Genomic DNA, 19,669 nt, shown 5'->3' with positions numbered 1-19,669 from the left:
GATCTTGCAAACACTTACCCACATTCTTCTTGTGACTAGTTCCATTAAAATCAAAGGAACCTTTACATGTGGTTGTAAAGTTAAGCCCAGGCATAAGTGTTTGTAGGACGAAAGTTTAGGTTGGTTCCATAACCCTTGATATTCTACGTGCTATGTATCCTCTGATTGCTAAAGGAGATGCAGACACTCAGAAACTGTGGAAAGTCAGGATTTTTCAGTCCCAGCGTACTACTCCTATTCCCTTACTGGACAGTTACAGAATCCATCCTTACGAGTCTGAATTTTGCATTCTTTGAGTACATAATCCAGATTTGCTGGTAGGGATCCAGCTTGAAATTAGCTTTGGAACACAGTTAAATGCAAAGCAGAGGTTATTGAATCAAATTCATTTAAGAATCAGAGTGAATATTCATCAGCATTTTTTATGACTTATTCATCACTACAGACCCTTCTGTGCTGTGAACTTTATAATGGGGAAAAGTACCGATAAGCAAAGCGTTCCTAGGTTTTGTAGCCATCCACAGTTATTACAAAAAAATGTTTACTAGAGCTCAGCAGATTTGTTCACAGAAAATAAACCTGGAGTTTGAAAAAATTAGCTGGGTCTCTGAAGAGAAAAGCAAAATCTAGGCATATCTATTGACTGGCATATTCAACTATGTGGTTAGCTGTATTATATCTACTATATATCCGGTGGTGAAAAGAATATACTGCATTTTGGATTTAAGACATAAATTGCATTTGGCATTCAGTTCTGCAGTCTCACTTGCCGTTATTCCTATGTGTCTGTCATTTTCAACATTTCAAGCAGGAAGGCATCATAAAAAGTTCCATTAGTTGTGTGTGTATGTATGTGTATATGTGTGCATCTAAATAATCACCAGTGACTAAAAAGAGTTACTCCTTCATGTATGCTGGAGATTTCCATCCCCTTAATTTCAGTTCAGAGAAGTAATATTTAAATTGTCATGAAACAAGACCTCTGAACTACTGAAAAGAGAAGATTCCTGGTTTTCCATTAAGATATGTAGCACGTATTTCCACCCTTGGAAATTTTTCAATATATCTGGTACTTGATCCATTAGGTTTTGAATACAGAAAGTCAATTTTAAGTTATTTAGAGAAGTATTTTATTAGGTAGAATTTTCATCTCCCTCTGAGATCTGTATAGCTGAATTCACAGTATCAAAGAAAGAGCTGGAAGGATACAAAAATGTTCTTCATAAAATGTTTTAAAACTCTCTAAAATATTTATACAAGAGAGTTTTGGGATTCTTTTTTCCCCAAATAACATGTGCTTGCACAGGGTTTGTGAAGGTGCATTGGGGTATAGTTTCTACTGGTGTTTGTTTGGGGTGATGTGCTGTTGTAATTTCACCACGCAGGAATAACATGTTTCTGATTTATGCAGATTAAAAGCTTTTGTACGATAGCTTACATAGCCCTAAATTTAAATCTGTGTTTATACTAACATGCACATGTGTACACACAGAGATCCTCTTATGCCTCTCAACTCACCCTCCTATGAAGGGGTCTTAAGCAGGTTTTACTTATGAATATACTGAAGCCAGCTCAATAAAGAGTTTTCTCATGTATTGAATTGAACTGAACCCATTCTGTGAGCTGTATCCTATTTCTGCTGTTTGTAATGAACTGTTGTGACATGCTTTAGAGAAACAAATTACAATTTTCCTTAGCCTCACTCAAGTTGACTGTACTAGTCAAGTCTAAGAAAACAGTGGTTTTGCTATCAGAATTTTAAAATTTGTTAAGTGTCATTTTATTAAGAATAAGAAAAATAAGTAAATACATAATTATGTCAAGACTTCCTTTAACATCAGTTGATATCATCCAGATAATTATATAGATGACTGCTTGAAAGTAGCTTTGTAATTGACTTCGTAAATAATAGTTTATTGGTATGCTTGGCAGCTCTAAAGAAGATTTTTATTTTATTTAATCTGTAAAACTATGGTTCAAATTCTGCTTCTGATTCATTGCTTTGAGTTGAAAATAATCTCACTGTAACCAGTTCTGTTAGGGTTTAAAGTGGTACAAATGGTAACTAGGACAGTATACCTACCGATCCCTACAAAGAGCTCAGTATAAAGTAGAGAACTCCGATATTTTCATTAGTATTTTTTATTGCTTTTTATGTCACAGATGGGAAGAAATAAGTGAGGTTCAGTAGCAAGGGTTGTTAGCAAGGGTTCAAGAAGTGTCAGTGTTACAATCTGGGTATCTCTCACAAATACTAACTTTTCCTGGAGAGTGATGCTGGGACCTGGAGTGTAGATGTCATGTCTTCTGCTCTCCAAACATGTGAGCGGAAGTTCGTTCCTCTGCTTCTGCTCTCCTGCTCCGGAGCGAGGCAGCTTAGATGCCAGACTCTGGAGGGACTGCGGGAGGTGAGGTTGGGGTGACACCAGCTGTGTACACCCCTGTGCGGAGGTGAGTTGGGACAATCAACTCCTTCCACATATGGCAGAGGCCAGCTTGCTCAGGCATGAGTCTGGGCTGGGGGAGAGACGTGATGAATGAGCTCTTTGTATCTTTTCCTGTCAGTGAGACCTAGCAGGGGTTTTGAACTATTCCCCTACCAGAAGCGGGACGAACTGCTCTGGCCAGCCCACCTTTCCTGTAGGCACATGTATGTGCCTGCATTGTTTGCCTAGAGGTTGTTGTGTGACACATTCCTCCGGGGGACAAGAGTTACTCTGTGCTGTGTTGGTGAGCTCAACAGCCTCAGGCGTTGTCGGGTTCACTGCACATACGATGTGACTCCTTGAGCATATCCATACTCTCCATTTATCAATGATTTCCATGCATCTTAAAGCTACTGAGTGGTAGGTTAACATGTACAGCACTAGAAATAGCCACATTTTTCACCCCTTTTGTATCTGCTCTGCATACTTATCTTTCAGATTTCTCGTGCAGACCTATTAACAAATTGGAGTCTACTTAAGCATGAGAGAAAATTTAACTTTCCAGCCCTTACAACTGTGTCTCAACATCTTTTCTCTTAGAAAAGCAGGAAGATTGCTTCTGAAAGAATATGATTGATGCATCTTATGCTGTGTATATATATCAAAGGACTACTTTCTGTATACAGTATGAGTTTTTTTCCCCTGGTAAGCCAGGACACTTAGTTAATTAAGGACTTTTGGTAAATATTCTCTCTTCCTCCTTAATCATTTAGTGGAATCCAAGTTTTCCTATCTGCTTGTGCAAAGCATACTTCAGCATAATTAGAACACCAGCTGGGCTGTAGAGGTTGGGATTACTCTATAAACAGCACCTACAGAGAGTCCATGCTCTAGATGTCATTGACTTTGCCATATCGATTTGAACCAAAGTCATGGATAAAAATAATTAATATTAGATATACAATCCCGATGTCAGATTTTGAAAGGAAGTATGTTTCTCTGACTGAACTTAGTCTGGTTCCTACTGAATCAAAGGAAGCTGGTTTCTCATTAAAAAAATGACTTTGTTTCCTGAATTACTCTAATTTTTACTATTTTTTTCATGAAACTCCAATGCTTTCCTATTGCAGGCTGAGCTAAGTTTATATTTTTGCAAACACTAAAATGCCAATCTGTTATGAGCTGTTTAAAATCATGTTCTCTGGTTTGACTGTCCACTTTCTTTGACACCACACTGATTTCATCCTTTGTCTGCTGTGTTTCTTTTTCCCTTGTTCTTGCTTCTTGATTAAAAAAAATAAGGCAAACAGAGCCACAACATCTGTGTCTCACATGTTTACAAGCCCATTTCATTAATTCTATGAGCTGTGCAGGATTTATATGTAGCATTTTGTTCACTAGATGTGTTTGTCAATAGGAAAAGTTTAATCCAATAGGGATTACAAAAAATCGCTCATTTGAAGTTCCTATAAAAATTTTACTTCTTAAGGATTTCTTAATTTCTTCTTATTTTGACCCCTGTGTTAATAGGGTGCACAGTTCTCCTGGAGCCAAGCTCGTGGTTCAAGGGATGCATCACACAACCTTATAGCAAATTTGGCAACCGAATCAAGGGAAGAGATTTATGTGCAGTGCAGTGGCTGAACATGTAAGGTCCAGGAATCAGGCTTTACAGCTCCCTGTATGGCTCGGTAAAAGAGAAGGCACGCTGCTGTGGTGCTGGCATTTCCGATGTTTAGAAAAACAGGGCTCACTGTTCATCGCGAGTTGTTTTTACTTTTGAAGTTCATTAATTTCCCTGACATAGGCAGGTGGCTTGGTGAAACGAGGGTTATTTGGGAAAGCAGAACTCTTCTGGGAGAGTAAAAACTGTATAGTTTATTCTACAGTGAAACCTTGTTTTGTCAAATTCCTCAGCTGCTTCAGCTTTAAGCTTGGAGACCTAGCTAAGCGTTTGGGTGAATGCTTTGTTGTTGCTAGCTCTCTTTCATATCTGGCTGTGGGGTATCTTGCGGGCAGGCTTCACCTGATAGTCGCTTCGTGTGGAAGGCTGGGGGGGGGAAGGAGGAATGTGAACAGATACACACTGCCCTAATTCTTTACAATCTGCCCAAGGAAAGCTGTCCTGGGAAGCAGGTCAGAAAACGCTGGTTTATGTGAGAAGAGAGGCAGGCATTTCTTATCATAAAACTACTACCTGAATGAGTCTATTAAACCTGGACCCCTCGTTCCAAATCAAACCTGGTCTTCTGGAGGGAGGGTGAAAAAAACCCCACGTTAGACCCACTGGATCTTACTCTAACTGTAATGTTATGCCATTGTCTTAATTCAGGAAGATATGGCTGATATACAGAAAGCATGCTCACTGTGGGGTACAGTGAATGTCTTGATGCTGAAGTTTTCCCTCCTACAATGAATTTCAGAAATCGCTCAACGTGCAGCAAGAGAAGGGTACCTTGTATGCCTTATATCTCAGATGGCACTCTCAAATGGGCCCGTTGTCAGCCCTAATACTGAGGAATCGTTTATTTTTTTGAAGTATTTATTTACAAATGTATTTTGTATTAAAGTAAGGATTCGTACCCTGTGCATAGGCTCAAGTCAAGTTTCCCCTCAGAGATTTGTTTTCTCTCTCAGTTGTTTAGCTTTAGCACTTTCCCTTAGTAACATTTGTAATTTGGAGACAAGTAGGAATTAATTGGGTTAATTTGCTTGAACCAAACCAAAATTTGAACTCCTTTCTTCAACAGCAAAAGACTCATTCCCCAACCCCTCTACCCCCCAGTTGCCTTCTTTGTGATTTATCTCTGTTTACAGATAAAGCAGAACGCTGTAACACAGGACAGATAAAGTGAGGACATTCTATACTCATTATATTTTCAGTAGAGACTACAGATAAATGCCTGTCATAAAAGAAGAGCAATTTATTCTTAAAACGTGCTTTGATAGCTAGGCAGTTATATTCTTTTGCAGTGTTTCCTGGTAACCATTTCAAAACACATCAGCGGCGTTAGTGGAATCTCTCAAATACTTGAGAGATGAAAAGCGATCCTTTTCATGAAGAAAAAACAGAAGACAGAAAAACTAAAGGTCACTAAAAAATTATTGTAAAGCTTGAATTTGGAACTCCCATCTTCTCCCCTTCTCTTGATAGATGTTTCTATCTTTATACATCCATAAAATTTATAGATCATATTGATTCTGCTGCAGCAGATCACAGGCATCAGAACAACCCAAGATACACTTAATATTACAGACAATCCTAGGTGCTTTACTAAGTCATGTCATTAAGCATAAAGTTTGGTGATGTTTTTGAAGGTACTGTGTAAGAACCCCGAGTTCCCTTTCCGTTTTAAAATGTAGACAATTGAATGAAACCTTTTTCATGAAAAGAAAAAAGGCGACTGAAATGAAGCTTGTCCTCTGTGTTGTGAATGGAAATATAACCATTGAATTGACATAGAACCACTGAACTACCCTATGCTTTTTGTTGCCCCTATGAAAGATCTTTCCTTTTTTTTTTTGCTCTTTCCCATGATGTCTGAATGTTTGATTCCCTCCAGCTCCCCTGTTTTTTCCACTGTGCTCTGAATTCATCGTTATCCTACTGGAAGTTGTATTGTCTACCCTCTTTATGTCTCCTAAGTGAAATATTTATCTTGAATAATAGACAAGTTAAATTCTCAATTTTAAATAGAATGGATTTAAAGTTAGAAAATAAAATCCAACAGACTTAACGAGTTCCTATATCAAACAACAGGCTTCTCTTGTGTATATGCACTGCTGAAAAAAAATTTAAACAGTGGCTTATAGTATGGCAGAATGATAAAGTGCTGCTTAAGCATCAGTTCCCACAACTCTGTTGTTTGGTAAGGCAGAAAGCCTTGAGTCCAAAACATGCAAGGCAAAAAACTTCTTTACTGAGAATTCGACTCTTCAGTGTGCAAAGTGCAGTGGCCTTGATCCAGCAAAGCACTGAAGTCCATGCTTTTCTTTAAGCTCATGAATTCAGTGAGAGCACTCTCTTGACCTGCTTGCCAGGCTTTTTGGAAGATGTTGGTTGCATTTCTCCACACCATGCAGGATTAACCCCTAAGTTAAAGAACATGCTGTCCAGTCTGACACTATTGTTATTATTCTGAAGAACATGTTTTAATGTAGCAATAAAAGTGGTTTCTGACACTCTCTTTGTTCTGAAGAGTTTGCTCACAACAAAAGGAACCCTTCTGTGGACACACAATAGCTCGATGATTAGAGCACTCGGCTGAAGAGGAAAGGACCTAGGTTCAAATCCCTGATCCAAACCAGACAGAGCAGGGAATTGAACCTGACTCTCTAGTGTCAGAGATTAGGGTACTCCGCTGGGATAACAGCAAGCCAGGTTTCAACTCCCTGCTCTGTCTGGTTTGGATCAGGGAGTTGAACCTCAGTCTCCCCCATCTCAGCTGTGCGCCCTCATCACCAAGCTCTTTGGCCAAGATGGGATGGGTGTTTTGTTCTTAAAAAAACAAAAAAGGAAAAAAAAAGCTCATTCTGCACCAGAGTAAAATCTAAATTACCCAATCCTGACACTTTCCACTGACGGAATTGTTGTTTCCTGGCCAGGCCTAGAGAGAGAGCTACTTCGTGGTCGCATACTGAGCGCGCCAGAAGCAATAGGAAGATATAAAAACCCTCTGTCTCTGCAAATGCAGCTAAAGATGCAAGAGATTTAGCCATGTTATCCACATGGCTTTGGCAGAAGCAGAGAAAACAAAACCACCAGAAGCCTAGTTATGTGAACGCCAGAGCTATCTCAGTGAACTACAGTTTTGTTTGGAGGAGAATGGGGAAAGAAGATTAATATTCTTTCAGTGTCAGTGCTGTCGGAGGTGTCTGTGTCAGAGCACAGGCTGTCTGTGTGAGTTTGCTTGAAACTTCAAGCAGCTTTCTTCCCCACTGGTTTCCATGCCTCTCTTCTCTCCCTTGGCTTTCTATCTGGTTCTCTCTAATTTCTATGGTTATCTCCTCCTTCCACTACCCTTACCATATATTCATGTCCTTCTGCTTCCCACAAAGAAATTGTTCTGGCTTAAGCTTTGGTCTTTGTGATGGCACACATAGTTGAACCCTGGTGCAAAACCCTCTGTGAATGTGCTTATATCAGTTGACAGAAATGGATGGGTTTTAACTGTTTATCTTGTCCTTGTAATCCACACCCACATATTGAATTTCTTAATCTAATCCCAGGCATTTTTAAAGGTTTAAGGATCTTTTTTCTCATTACCTTCTCTTTTGCCTTCTGATTTTAACCAGCAGTAGACCACCTATTGATTTTTGACTATCTAGCATGTGAACCCTTTTATAGCCATCTGCAGAGGGCTTAGTTTACTCTAGTCATATAAAGTTCGTGGACTGAATGTCTGTGGCTGTTGGAATTTGCGGTGTTGGGTATCTCCAAGTATGGAGCATGGACGTCTAATTTTGAATAAGAGTGCTTTACATTCATTCACTTGAGATGGAAAATAACCACTGTTTACTAAATCAACATTACAGTATACATATTTATACCAAAGAAGTATTCACAGGAGAGTTAGAATGGAAATGTGGGGTGTATGTATTATAATCAGAGTCATTATTTTGGTTCCATTCAACAACAGGCAAGCACTGACTGTTGCAAAATACGTGGCTGGAAATCAGGTTATTATACATGCACAAGAGGTACTCAGTTTTGCTGTGTATGAGCATTTGGGATGCTACTGTTGTACATTCAGATTGTATTTTCCCCTACCCCCCGCAATGCCCAGGGCACAAAGATATAATGTAATGTCTTGTTTCCATCTCTCTCCATTTATGCAGCAGCAGACAGCAAGATGCACGAGAACTCCCTTTATGTGTTGCTGTTGCTGTGTTATCAACAAATGAGATTTCATGGCCTGCTCCAGAAATAGGACACACACACTCCTATAATTGTGTACACATGCTCAGTCTTGAGCAGTCCATGTCACGTCAGCCTGTGTATAAAATGGGGTCATGCTTTTTTGCAGACAAAGCCTGACTGCTGGAGAGGTATGATATCTGTTTCCTCTCGAGTCCCATGGTCAATAAGCCTGAGATGGTTTTCACTTTTCAACAGCCTCTCTCCTCAGCCCTACCAGATATTACCTGTTAATACCAATTCACTGACTCTGGGCAACCTGATTAGCATTAAACCCCACAACCTCTGCTGAAGTTGACAGGTTGGGCTTCTGAACAAATACAAGGAAATCCAGGCCTTGGCATGGCTGCAGGATATTCCTACCTGGGTTCCCGACCAACTTCAGGACGTGCAGCACACAAGGGAAACAGCCCACACTGTACACAATGAAACTAGTATACAATGTAGTGCTCCAGTGAGGAAACCATCCTCATAATCCATAATGGAGTGCTATCATTGGATCTCCATGCTGTAAAACAACTCAAGGCACTTTGTAATCAAACCACATGCTGTAAACTATTTTACATTAAGTCAGCTGCATTGCATCCTTCCTGGCAGACACTTTAGAACCATAATTACATTCATCTCCATCTTTAATTGTGCTTCTGTCATTGCAGGATCTTTGCTACCAAGCGCTATGTGTTCATTTCCTCAGTGCTTACCGTAAATTGCAAATTGAGGGTGGCATGATTAACTCTGAATTGCCCTGCTTTTTGTGGGATGAAGTCAAGCTCATCATTACTTGAACGTTAGTTTAGTGTGGTTTAATGAGGTACACAGTATTATATTTGGCTTGGAAGATCCATTCCAAATAGAGGTCAATTTGCAAAGAAAGTTGGTTTGGAAACCTGCTGTAGCTGCAGACATCTCTCTCTGTCAACCCTGGAGAAGTGAGCTGGGTAATGGTGAATTAGGAGTGGACCTTCATTTTTAAATTAAATGAATAGTGTCTAATTACTAAGGTCTGAGCCTTCAGCCTGTCATAGTATGCCCACTTCCTTCATTTTTTTTTGTGTTTCATTCGTGCATAATATCATACCTTGTAAGTGTTTCATGCTGAGCAATTGTAAGGCTGTATTTATGCTTTTGTATTAGTCATTTTACAGCTTTTTTATTTAGCAAAGGATGAGCCAGTGAGATTTGAAATGGTATTTGCAGAGGAAATCTGTCATGTTTAATGTCATGTTTAATGAAAGTGTCCAGGAAGGTAACATAACTGCCAATCCCAAATTAAATACTACATAAAGAGAGTGATAGATTTTCGTGATGCCAGGTTTCCAAGGACTGGTTCATTCCATAGTGTTCAAGTAATGCTTTAGTGGTTCTTGCTGACTCTTGTTTCACTTCAGTTACTTCCAGAATTTCCATTTTATAAACCTCTTTTAATCACTGCTGTAAAAACTCATTCTGAGTTAAAATTCAGTATATAGTTAATGTTCCAAGAAATAGCCATGCCTGCCTCCCCTTATTCCCAGCTTCCCTCTGTGTTGGAAATCCGATTTCTAAGTCTTTCATTTGCCAGTTATGGGAGGGAGGGACAAAAAATAATCAGATAACGTTGATGAAAATTTGTGTCAATTCCAATTCAGTACTTGTAGGTGTCTGTATAAGCAAAATAAAACATGGCTAAAGATTCTGATACTTCACCTGACTGCTTGCAATATAGCGAGATCTTCTGCCTCCTTTCTGCTCCTCCCTTCCCCATCTCCTTTTCTATATCATCCTACACCATCCAACAATCTGCTTTGTGCCCTTGTAGAATCATAGAATCATAGAATCATTAAGGTTGGAAAAGACCTCTAAGATCATCGAGTCCAACCGTCAACCCAACACCACCATGCCCACTAAACCATGTCCCTAAGCGCCTCATCTACACGTCTTTTAAATACCTCCAGGGATGGTGACTCAACCACTTCCCTGGGCAGCCTCTTCCAATGTTTCACCACTCTTTCAGTAAAAACATTTTTCCTCATGTCCAATCTAAACCTCCCCTGGCGCAACTTGAGGCCATTTCCTCTCGTCCTATTGCTAGTTACTTGGGAGAAGAGACCGACCCCCACCTCGCTACAACCTCCTTTCAGGTAGTTGTAGAGCGCGATAAGGTCTCCCCTCAGCCTCCTTTTCTCCAGGCTAAACAGCCCCAGCTCCCTCAGCCGCTCCTCAGAAGACTTGTTCTCCAGACCCCTCACCAGCCTCGTTGCCCTTCTCTGGACACGCTCCAGCACCTCAACATCCTTCTTGTAGTGAGGGGCCCAAAACTGAACACAGTATTCGAGGTGCGGCCTCACCAGTGCCGAGTACAGGGGCACGATCACTTCCCTGCTCCTGCTGGCCACACTATTTCTGATACAGGCCAGGATGCCGTTGGCCTTCTTGGCCGCCTGGGCACACTGCCGGCTCATGTTCAGCCGGCTGTCGACCAGCACCCCCAGGTCCTTTTCTGCCAGGCAGCTTTCCAGCCCCTCTTCCCCAAGCCTGTAGCGCTGCATGGGGTTGTTGTGGCCGAAGTGCAGGACCCGGCACTTGGCCTTGTTGAATCTCATACAGTTGGCCTCGGTCCATCGATCCAGCCTGTCCAGGTCCCCCTGCAGAGCCTTCCTACCCTCGAGCAGATCAACACTGCCGCCCAACTTGGTGTCGTCTGCAAACTTACTGAGGGTGCACTCGATCCCTTCATCCAGATCATTGATAAAGATCATTGTAGCGGTGACTTAGCTTTGTAATTGCTTTCATTTCCAGGATAGAGAGACACCAAGCCACTGCATCTGTGGGACTCCCCATTTGTGCAGAGTTGCACAGGTCAGAGTTGCTCTGTACCATCTACATTTGGATTTAAAAAAAAAAAAGTGCAGTGTTTCAAGGGTGCATTTGAAAAAATCCACCATGTATGTAACACCATTTGAGGGACTGAAAGGCATCTCTAGGGAGTGCTGGCCTTACATCTCCATCCATCCCGTGTTATGACAGTGTAAGAACCACAGACTGGCATGAAGGTTTTGTTCTCTCTGAAAACCTGGTACCACTCTGTGGGCAGGGACTTTCTGAAAACAGCTCTCACATAAATGTGTGCTGCTGGGCTGACAGTTTCTAACTCAGCTTTGAATTGCCTTCATCTTTTTGCTTTAGTGACCATTGATTCTTAGTATCTGAATAGAGAGCTTTTTTGTGGCTTTAGTTGAGAGTGGATGCTTTTGTGATTTTCAGCTGATGCCTCCAATGGTAAAAATCTCAGTAAGAGATATCCAGAAAGGTTAAAATCAACATCAGTTTGTAGAAAAGGCTGTTTTTCATGCATGTTTCCAAGGAGCAGGCTGCTTAGATTAATTAAGTAATGTAAAAAACATCCCCACTAAGCAAGCCCCCATAGTTCAATTTTTCCAGCTGGAGACCAGAATTATGCACCTATTTCTGAGGTCACTTCCATAATTGCAACAACATACATTTTTTGTAATAGCTTTTCCTTTTTAATGGATATTTAAATGGAGGTAATTAAATAGGGTTATTTCATACCCATCTCCTGAGAGGAAACATAGCAGCGTGATGAAAATACAAGTGAATTGGAAGTAATAAATGTCTACTAAAAAGGACTGCATTTTGACTCCCTAAGTAATATTGGTTACTAATTGTTAAGACTCTCAGAGTGCTAATGTGGCGATTCAGACGCCTGCCATACTATACAAAACTGGATTCCAAAATATTTCAATTTAATAAGCTATTGCTGAAAGTGTTACTGCAGTCAGTACCAGCTGTGTATCTCGGGGAGAGGCAGTCATGAAATACGGTATGTAAAGCAGAAGTATAACCTTCTGAAAATAGGATCCAGTTGCTTTTCTCTTCTGAACTTTTTTTGGGCCCCTTTCTAATCCTGAAACTCTTCTCTCTGTGTCCTAATCAGTGGGCTGACAGACTTGTGTCACAGTGCCAACATTTCAGACAAATACGTTGTGTTTCTTACACTGGAGCTGGACCCACATTGCAGGTCATGTTAAACAAGCCTCTAAAGGTTAGGAGTTTGCATTGGCACAGGCTGAACCTAAATGCTCAGAATTTCAGATTCTTCTCAACATACTGAAATTTCTTTGGCCTCCAAAACTGGGGCAGATATTACGTAGGCAGTGATTACCTAATAAAAACATCAGCTGCCTTGTGTCCAGTTAGGCAGCAAAGGAGCAAGACCTCTTTATCATCTGAGTTTTCAGACCTTTTTCCTGTTCCCAGTCAAAACGAGAAAGGTAAGAGTCCACAAGAGAATGTTTAAAAAAGGCAAATAAGGTCCACAGACCTTCTTAAGTTCTGCTTTGTGTTTTGGATGGCATCTGAGAGGATTAGTGTTCTATCTGGTTCATCCCTGCCTGTTCTCACAGTGATATCTCTGAACTGTTAGCAGCAAGAAATTTGCTTCTCAAAACCCTTTCAAACTTTCATGGAGGAAAAACCAAACTAAAAAGTGGTAATCAAAAGCTAGTCATTTCACATTGCTTGTGTTATGCTGTGATGTTCTGATTCTCCTTTTGTTGTTTAACAATAATATTACAAGAAATGAAATAAATGTAACAAACTGCTTTTCCTATCAACAAATGTCCTAGCCTAACTTTGTCACTCAGTTGCCTGTGAAAACTCTTTATGGAATCATATGTGTTTCTGCTATGAACATTACCCCTTCTTTCCACCACATTTACCCGAAGAATAACAGAGTAGTTTGAGCCTAAATGAACTTACAAAACAGATACATATAGAATTCTTCACAAGCAGTTTTACACCACCTGGGAGTGTAAGTAAGTTAGCTGTCTGGGCTTCCTCAGTAGTTAATGGGGAAGAAGAGATACATTTTAAGGGAGTTTCTATCCTATTCTAAGAAAAAGTCCAAGGTAGTTGGGATGAATGCCTTCTGAATGGGTTCCTTTATACTGAGCTTAAATAACTGTTATGGGTTATACACCTCGTTTCAGCAGGCTCAAGTTCAACAAATCCCACTCAATGCACTTTGGTATGATATGAATGCCTGGGATTGAAGGGTAGGGCCTTGAAAGAGCATCTTCTGTTAACTCTTTTGTTTCCCCCCCCCCCCCGAAATTAGAACAGAAATGTCATTTTATAATAGTAACAAAAGTAAAGTTAAATATATGTGGAGAACTGAAATCTGCTTCCTGCCCTCTCCAGAAATAATACTTCTTCCCTGTAAGACATAAGAGATCTGGGGCTACAAAGCAATGGATCTGTAGCTCGCCTCCAGCAAACATCTGTTCTATTCTACTTTATTATTTCTGAAATGTGGGTAAGCACAGATAAAAGAGAATTTGGCTCTGAGTTTAACTTAATTCTTTTAATTGGTAAGAATATTTGAGAGAAAAAAGAAAAGAAAAGAAAAAAAGGGTAATACCTGGGGGATGTTAACAAGGAGAGATGATAATGTCCTCAACCCCTCTAAGATAGAGACTGAGAGGTAGATAATTACTGTTTGTGAGAGGTTACCAGGAGGTGCAGTGAAGGAAAAACTGCAATGAGCCATAAAACCACTGACTCTGTTGAGGCCATGATTTTTAGTCTCCAGCAGAGTTACAAATTTCAGTTCTCAGGCTCATCTTTTGAAAGGCTTTTTTGCTGGAACGGGGCTCAGGAAGAGCTCAGGAAGTCCTCCAAAAATAAGAAGGACCCTCAGCATATCTAGACAAACACAAACTTGTGATTTATATGGATCAACAGAAATGAACTCATGAACTGTACATATATATGTGTATAGAATAAGAGTCCAAGAAAAAATATTTTCCTTTTATTGTCTGCTCTCCCAGCGTAACCAGTAGCATCAACAAACCTTGTTAAATTCTTTTCTCTTGCATATATATTTCAGTGAAGCCAAAGCTGCAAAAGAAACATGAATAGTTCTGATCATTCTGATTTTTGGCAGATCAAAACTTATTTATAATCTTCAGAGATATTTCAGTGCTCATTTTATTTGAGTGCACTGCTAAGCCTGATATTCATATTAACAAATAGGGAATAAAAAAGAAGCTTTAGATTTGCTAATTGAACGTTGTCATACCTTTAATTACTTGAGTGACTGACTCAAGACAGTCTCCTCTCTTGCAGGAAGATTAATGTAAACTCCCTTTTAAAGTGATTAATCTTATCTATTGTATTCACATTTTTACAGAAATGAACAAAATACTTTTCTAGCCATGACTTCAGATGTGCTGTAAAAGATAATCTTCCAAGACTGACAGTAATAGATTATTGTCAACCAAGCAGGGAGCTCCAAGGCACTTGGGTCCATATTTTAGAAGGTATATAGACAACTGCCCCACAGATTTAACTCCAAAAATCCATCCTCAGTACTAAAGGTAGATATATTTATAGAGAGACACGTGTACCTATGAGCTATACAATGTATAATGACAATTCTTTGATTACCTTTATATTATAGCTGAAATGAGATATTTGTATATTCCCATCGTTTGTGGTATGTATTTGTTGGTCTAAGGTTTAATCTGGGTAAAACTATCCTTAAAGCAAACACTCAACTCTATGTTACATCTCTGAACCTGTAGGTTAACTCCATGTGGTTTCAACTTCAACTTGAACCCTTTAACAACAAATTATTATTTATGTAAGCTGTCAAATCCACACAGGCCAAGCAGCTGCACAAGAAGAAACTGAAGCACATAAGCCATAGTGAGAAGCATAAGGCTCCCATAAGAGACTAGTCTTTCCCTTTCTGTATTTAGTCCACTAAGAGTGCATTATTCATTACAATCAAGCTAAAGCTCCCCCAGTCTTGCCATTTCATCTGCAAGTTTGTTGAAAATTAAAGCTCAGCGTGAAGCCTCCAGAGAATTATTCTGAGTTAATAACACCTGCAAAGAACAGAGATTTCACTGTGAGGTAAATTGCTGTGTGATTGCCCACACATCAGCAAAAATTATAATTGGGAGAAACTGAATATTTTCTCTGTATTTAACTGGTGAGGATTTTGTAGGGTGTCATTTTACGTTAAGTAGTAGAGTTTTAATTTAGAATGTTTCACAGCAACCAATTGTGTTTGTTTTAAGAGCTAGATTTCTCTTCTATGAGACGATTTCTATTGCTGTCAGCTACTATTGCAACTTTATGCAATGCACATTTAGAAACCTTTCTTAATCCTAGGGAAAATTGTCAGAGACAGGCTTTAAACTATGGAATTTTTTCCCCGTGATTTCTTGTGAATTTAGAAGTTGATACTTTCCCCCACCTAGCTGTTGCTCATTAATAGCAAGCTAAGTCATGATTTTGATCTCTACATCTGTAGCATATGTACACTCAGCAGCTCCCTGGACGGCAGTGGAAACTACCTAAAGCATACATTTTTGTTTCTTCCAGATGTTTCAGGAATACACTCATAACTAACATGAAAAATTCAGGTGGAGCTCCTAAATCAAATTGGCTGTTAACATTATTATCTATCCAAAAAAGGACAGAGAAAGAAAAAAACTCAAATTATCTTGTCTCCATATTGCTCTGCATTGTTATACGCTGAGGTATTATCGTCTGCATTTTCCACGGGCCCTGTATCAATTCACAACTCATGTTTGGAGCAGCATTCAGGCTTCTGCGTGATGACAGTAACACAACCCCAGCACGAAATGGATAAAGCTTGTATCATTTGAAATAGGTCTACATGGAGATCCTTGGACAGACCTCTTTTTGCCTGTCCTTTGAAGAGAACCAGCTCTGGTGCACAGGCCAAGTATCCCTGCTAGCAAGATGTAGTGCTGAGCTCAGTAGGTTGCTCAGAGATTTAGTTGCTTGATTCAGGCAGGTTGCCATGCTAACGCGGCTGGGTGTGCCTTCTGCATGGGAGCTGCTTGGGCTCTGCCTGCTCATCTCTGGGCAAAAGTGCTTTTGTGACTTGCAAAATTATGTGGCTTCATTTAAATCACAATGCACAATTTACTTACACGGTCGCAGTGTCTGAGCCTTACTTACCAGCAAGCTCTTTGCTCTAGAGAATATACTTTTGAATTATGCACTGAATGCTGCCAGGAAACTGTTGGTATAGTCTTCTGTCCCTCCCTATTAATCTCTTGCCACCCTTCTAATTTCTGTGCCTTACAGAGAAAGCTCAAGTGCTTGTCTCACTGAACTCAAACTTAGGATTGTAGTCATAGCTGTTGGGTTGTTTTCTTTTTTCTTTCTTTTTCTTTTTTCCCAGTTGTAACAGGAAAAAAAAATGGTTAAAGGCTAAGGGAAAAGGAACATATCTAGGAGAGTGACATCTGGTTTCAGATGTGTACTTTTAGTGCAGTGAAACTTGCTTCAATGAATTCCTGTTCTACGCCTTTTACAGTTACTGGAATAAAATGTCTCTGGTGCCAATGGCAAACACATAAGAGACAGGGAACTCATAACTGCATGAATGTGTTAGACAATAATATGTAGTGGGTACTGCCGCTGAACATAATAGCTGAGCTATTCTTACTGCAACACAGCTAAGGGCTAATATAACACAGGTTCATTTCCTTGGATCAACATAAGATGTATTCAAAAATAATTTGCTGGGCAAGATGAGGCTTTTCAAGCTCAGATAATCCTACTGCCTGCTCCAGAGGTTGCTGAGAAGTGTAATGAAATAACGAATCCCTACTGATTGACTAATCTTTCTTTTCCACAACACTTCAAAGCGTTTCCCTTTTTCACTTCAGAACAGAACCGTGGGTAAGCGGGCCTCCAACACAGAGAATTGTCTGTGAAAGTCCTGCCATGGGCTCCAGCTTCAAGCTTGTCATCTCTATGTCACTACTTGTGGATCATCCTAGAGTTTAACTCAGCTATTACAGGGCTAGGGGAAGACCTGGTGTTTGGCTCAGGGCTCTAGGAAAGAGGAGAGGAAGCAGGTGTACTGTATAAGCAAACCTCCATGTGTCAACATCCATACACTTGTCAGATGAATTTATCTGCTCCAGCTGCACTGCTCTAAGAGTGGATCTTTCAGTATATATTTATCTGACGTATTATGTGTCTGAAATGTTCTGTCAGTTTCTTTCAGAGAAGAACTTTGTGGCACAGGGAATGTAATTAGGAGGATGGTCTCGCATCACCATAGGATCCCACAGTATGAACCAATGTACCAACTAACAGCATCCGATTGGGCTAGGTGCCATATAGTAGGAGTTAATCCTTGTCCAAGAGAAAAGTGAAAGAGGAAAGGAGCTGACTGTTATTTTACAGAGAAGAAAACCAATGCTCTGAGACAATGTGTGTTGAGAAAGCCGATGGTAGTTCAGAGGAGCAAAAGTGGAAATCTGAAAGAAGTGTTGTGTTATGGGCTTCTAGTCTGTGTTTCAAACGGTCTGTGTCGTGTACAAACTTCTGTTGTTTCAAAGCTGTTCTTTTCAAAATGTGACGCCCATGGAAAAAATTTCTTAAAGGAAAAACAATGGCCAAAATTGAAAGAAAGGGACCCAAGGTATGCAAACCAGATTTCCACTTGCTTGAGTTCAAAAGGATGTTTTTCTATTCCTGCTCTATATTACAGATATGTATCTGAATTTAGATGCTTGTCTTTGAATTATGTTATGAACTTGTCCGCAATTTATGGGAATTTGTGTGCAGGGAGTCACATCTATCTCTAAGTTTGAACTATTGTTGGAATTTAAATGTTGTAAAAAGAGGAAACAAGAAAAGAAAAAAATCTGGTTTTCTAGGTTGTCCTGGGGCCAAGAAGAATGAATTCCTGACTAGTGTTTTGGATGCGTTGTCCACGGATATGGTGCACGCAGTCTCTGATCCATCATTGTCTTCTAGCCGGTGGGTTTCAGGTCCTTTTTGTGTGTCTTTAAAAGGATTCTGGCGGTGGTGAATGAATTGTTGAGGGCTTTGAGAACTAATTCTTCTGCCTTCACAAAGGGTAAATTTCCAAGAACCTATCTAGGAGAGTTTACTTCAAAGTTACCACTGTGGACCATGTCCACTAAACAGAGATGCACTTGACAGCTGAATTCGCAGCAGCAGCACAGCTTAGAGTTTATTTGTAGCTGTTGGTCCAACTGTGTCTCGGTCTTTGTTCTCCTCTCAGGCTTTACTTGATGAATGTGTGCTACCTTCCTGATTCATATTTTGCCTAGTTGCTTGTAAAGCAAACCAGTGCTATCAACAGTCACAGGCAGAATTAAAAATGTGCAAGTGCTGTCAAACTTAGGGTGTCTGCAGGTCCGGTGCTTACCATCTGAAAAGGAGGTGGCATTTGTTGTTATAACTTACACTGTAGTTCAATACGTTTAGGAGTTTTATCTCTAAGAACATCCATCATGGGTTGCAATTGGAGCCTAGGTATTCGGCGATGCTGACTGTTGACCTACTTCAGCTGGCTATATTACGCATTTTAATGTGTCTGCCATCTATGAAACTGTCTTTTTCTCTTTTATTTCTCTCTTCACTTTTCTCTGTTTCAGGAAATGAAAGAGGAAAGCACTGTTTTCTGACTATGGTGCTGACCTCAACACAGTTTCAGAGTTAACTAGGAGCAGAATCCAGCCCTCAGTGTAAAATTTAGGATACAGTTGGCCAAAGTGAAAAAAGAGGGATTCACTACAAGAAGCTAGTGGCCAAAAGCAGAGAGGTTTATGTAACAAAGCATCTGACAGTGATTTAACTATTCTGAAATAAAGGTATAAACTGAGGTTTATGTATCAGAATTAAGATTAAACTCTTGTTTTCTGTTTCAGGGTTTCAGAGCCTGATCCAAATCATACTCTGGAAGAGAGAGTGGTCCATTGGTATTTCAAACAGCTAGATAAAAATTCCAGTGGTGACATTGGCAAGAAAGAAATCAAGCCATTCAAGAGATTCCTCAGAAAGAAATCAAAACCAAAAAAATGTGTGAAGAAGTTTGTGGAATACTGTGATGTGAACAACGATAAGTCCTTATCCGTTCAAGAACTAATGGGCTGCTTGGGAGTAACAAAAGAAGAAGGTAAAGCAGAAACAAAGAAACGCCATAGTAAGAATCTTTTCTACCTTGTTCACTAGATTCTTCAAAGCTGACGAAGTCTGATATTTGTATATGCCAGAAGTATACAAAATAAAAGAACACACCTGTCTGTAGCTAATGCAGCTGTCGCTTAGGGCAGATGGCAGGAAAGCTGCTTCTGTGTAGGCAAATCATCACTTTGCTCCAACAGAATCAAAAACTTCCCCTTGATTCTGACCATTGAATGTATTACAGTAGGAAACCTAAGAGGGTACGATAACATTAACAGTCATCAAAAAGCCAGTTTAATGTTATTACAGTACTATGTCCTGAATGAGTGTATCA

The 19,669-nt window shown here is 40.0% G+C and overlaps 1 protein-coding gene across 1 annotated transcript in view; it reads left to right on the top strand.

The window, feature by feature from the left end:
* The window catches only part of SMOC2 (SPARC related modular calcium binding 2), a 124,450-nt gene that overhangs the window by 98,116 nt on the left and 6,665 nt on the right, over positions 1-19,669 (top strand). The window contains exons 13-14 of the mRNA XM_009329252.1: positions 18,060-18,162; positions 19,080-19,327. Of these exons, the coding sequence (XP_009327527.1) occupies positions 18,060-18,162; positions 19,080-19,327 (351 nt within the window). The remainder of the gene's footprint in view (positions 1-18,059; positions 18,163-19,079; positions 19,328-19,669) is intronic.

This window comes from Pygoscelis adeliae, unplaced genomic scaffold, assembly GCF_000699105.1.
Source record: "Pygoscelis adeliae isolate BGI_AS28 unplaced genomic scaffold, ASM69910v1 Scaffold77, whole genome shotgun sequence".
In the NCBI taxonomy this organism is placed as follows: domain Eukaryota; kingdom Metazoa; phylum Chordata; class Aves; order Sphenisciformes; family Spheniscidae; genus Pygoscelis; species Pygoscelis adeliae.
This window is presented reverse-complemented; position numbering and strand designations above follow the sequence as displayed.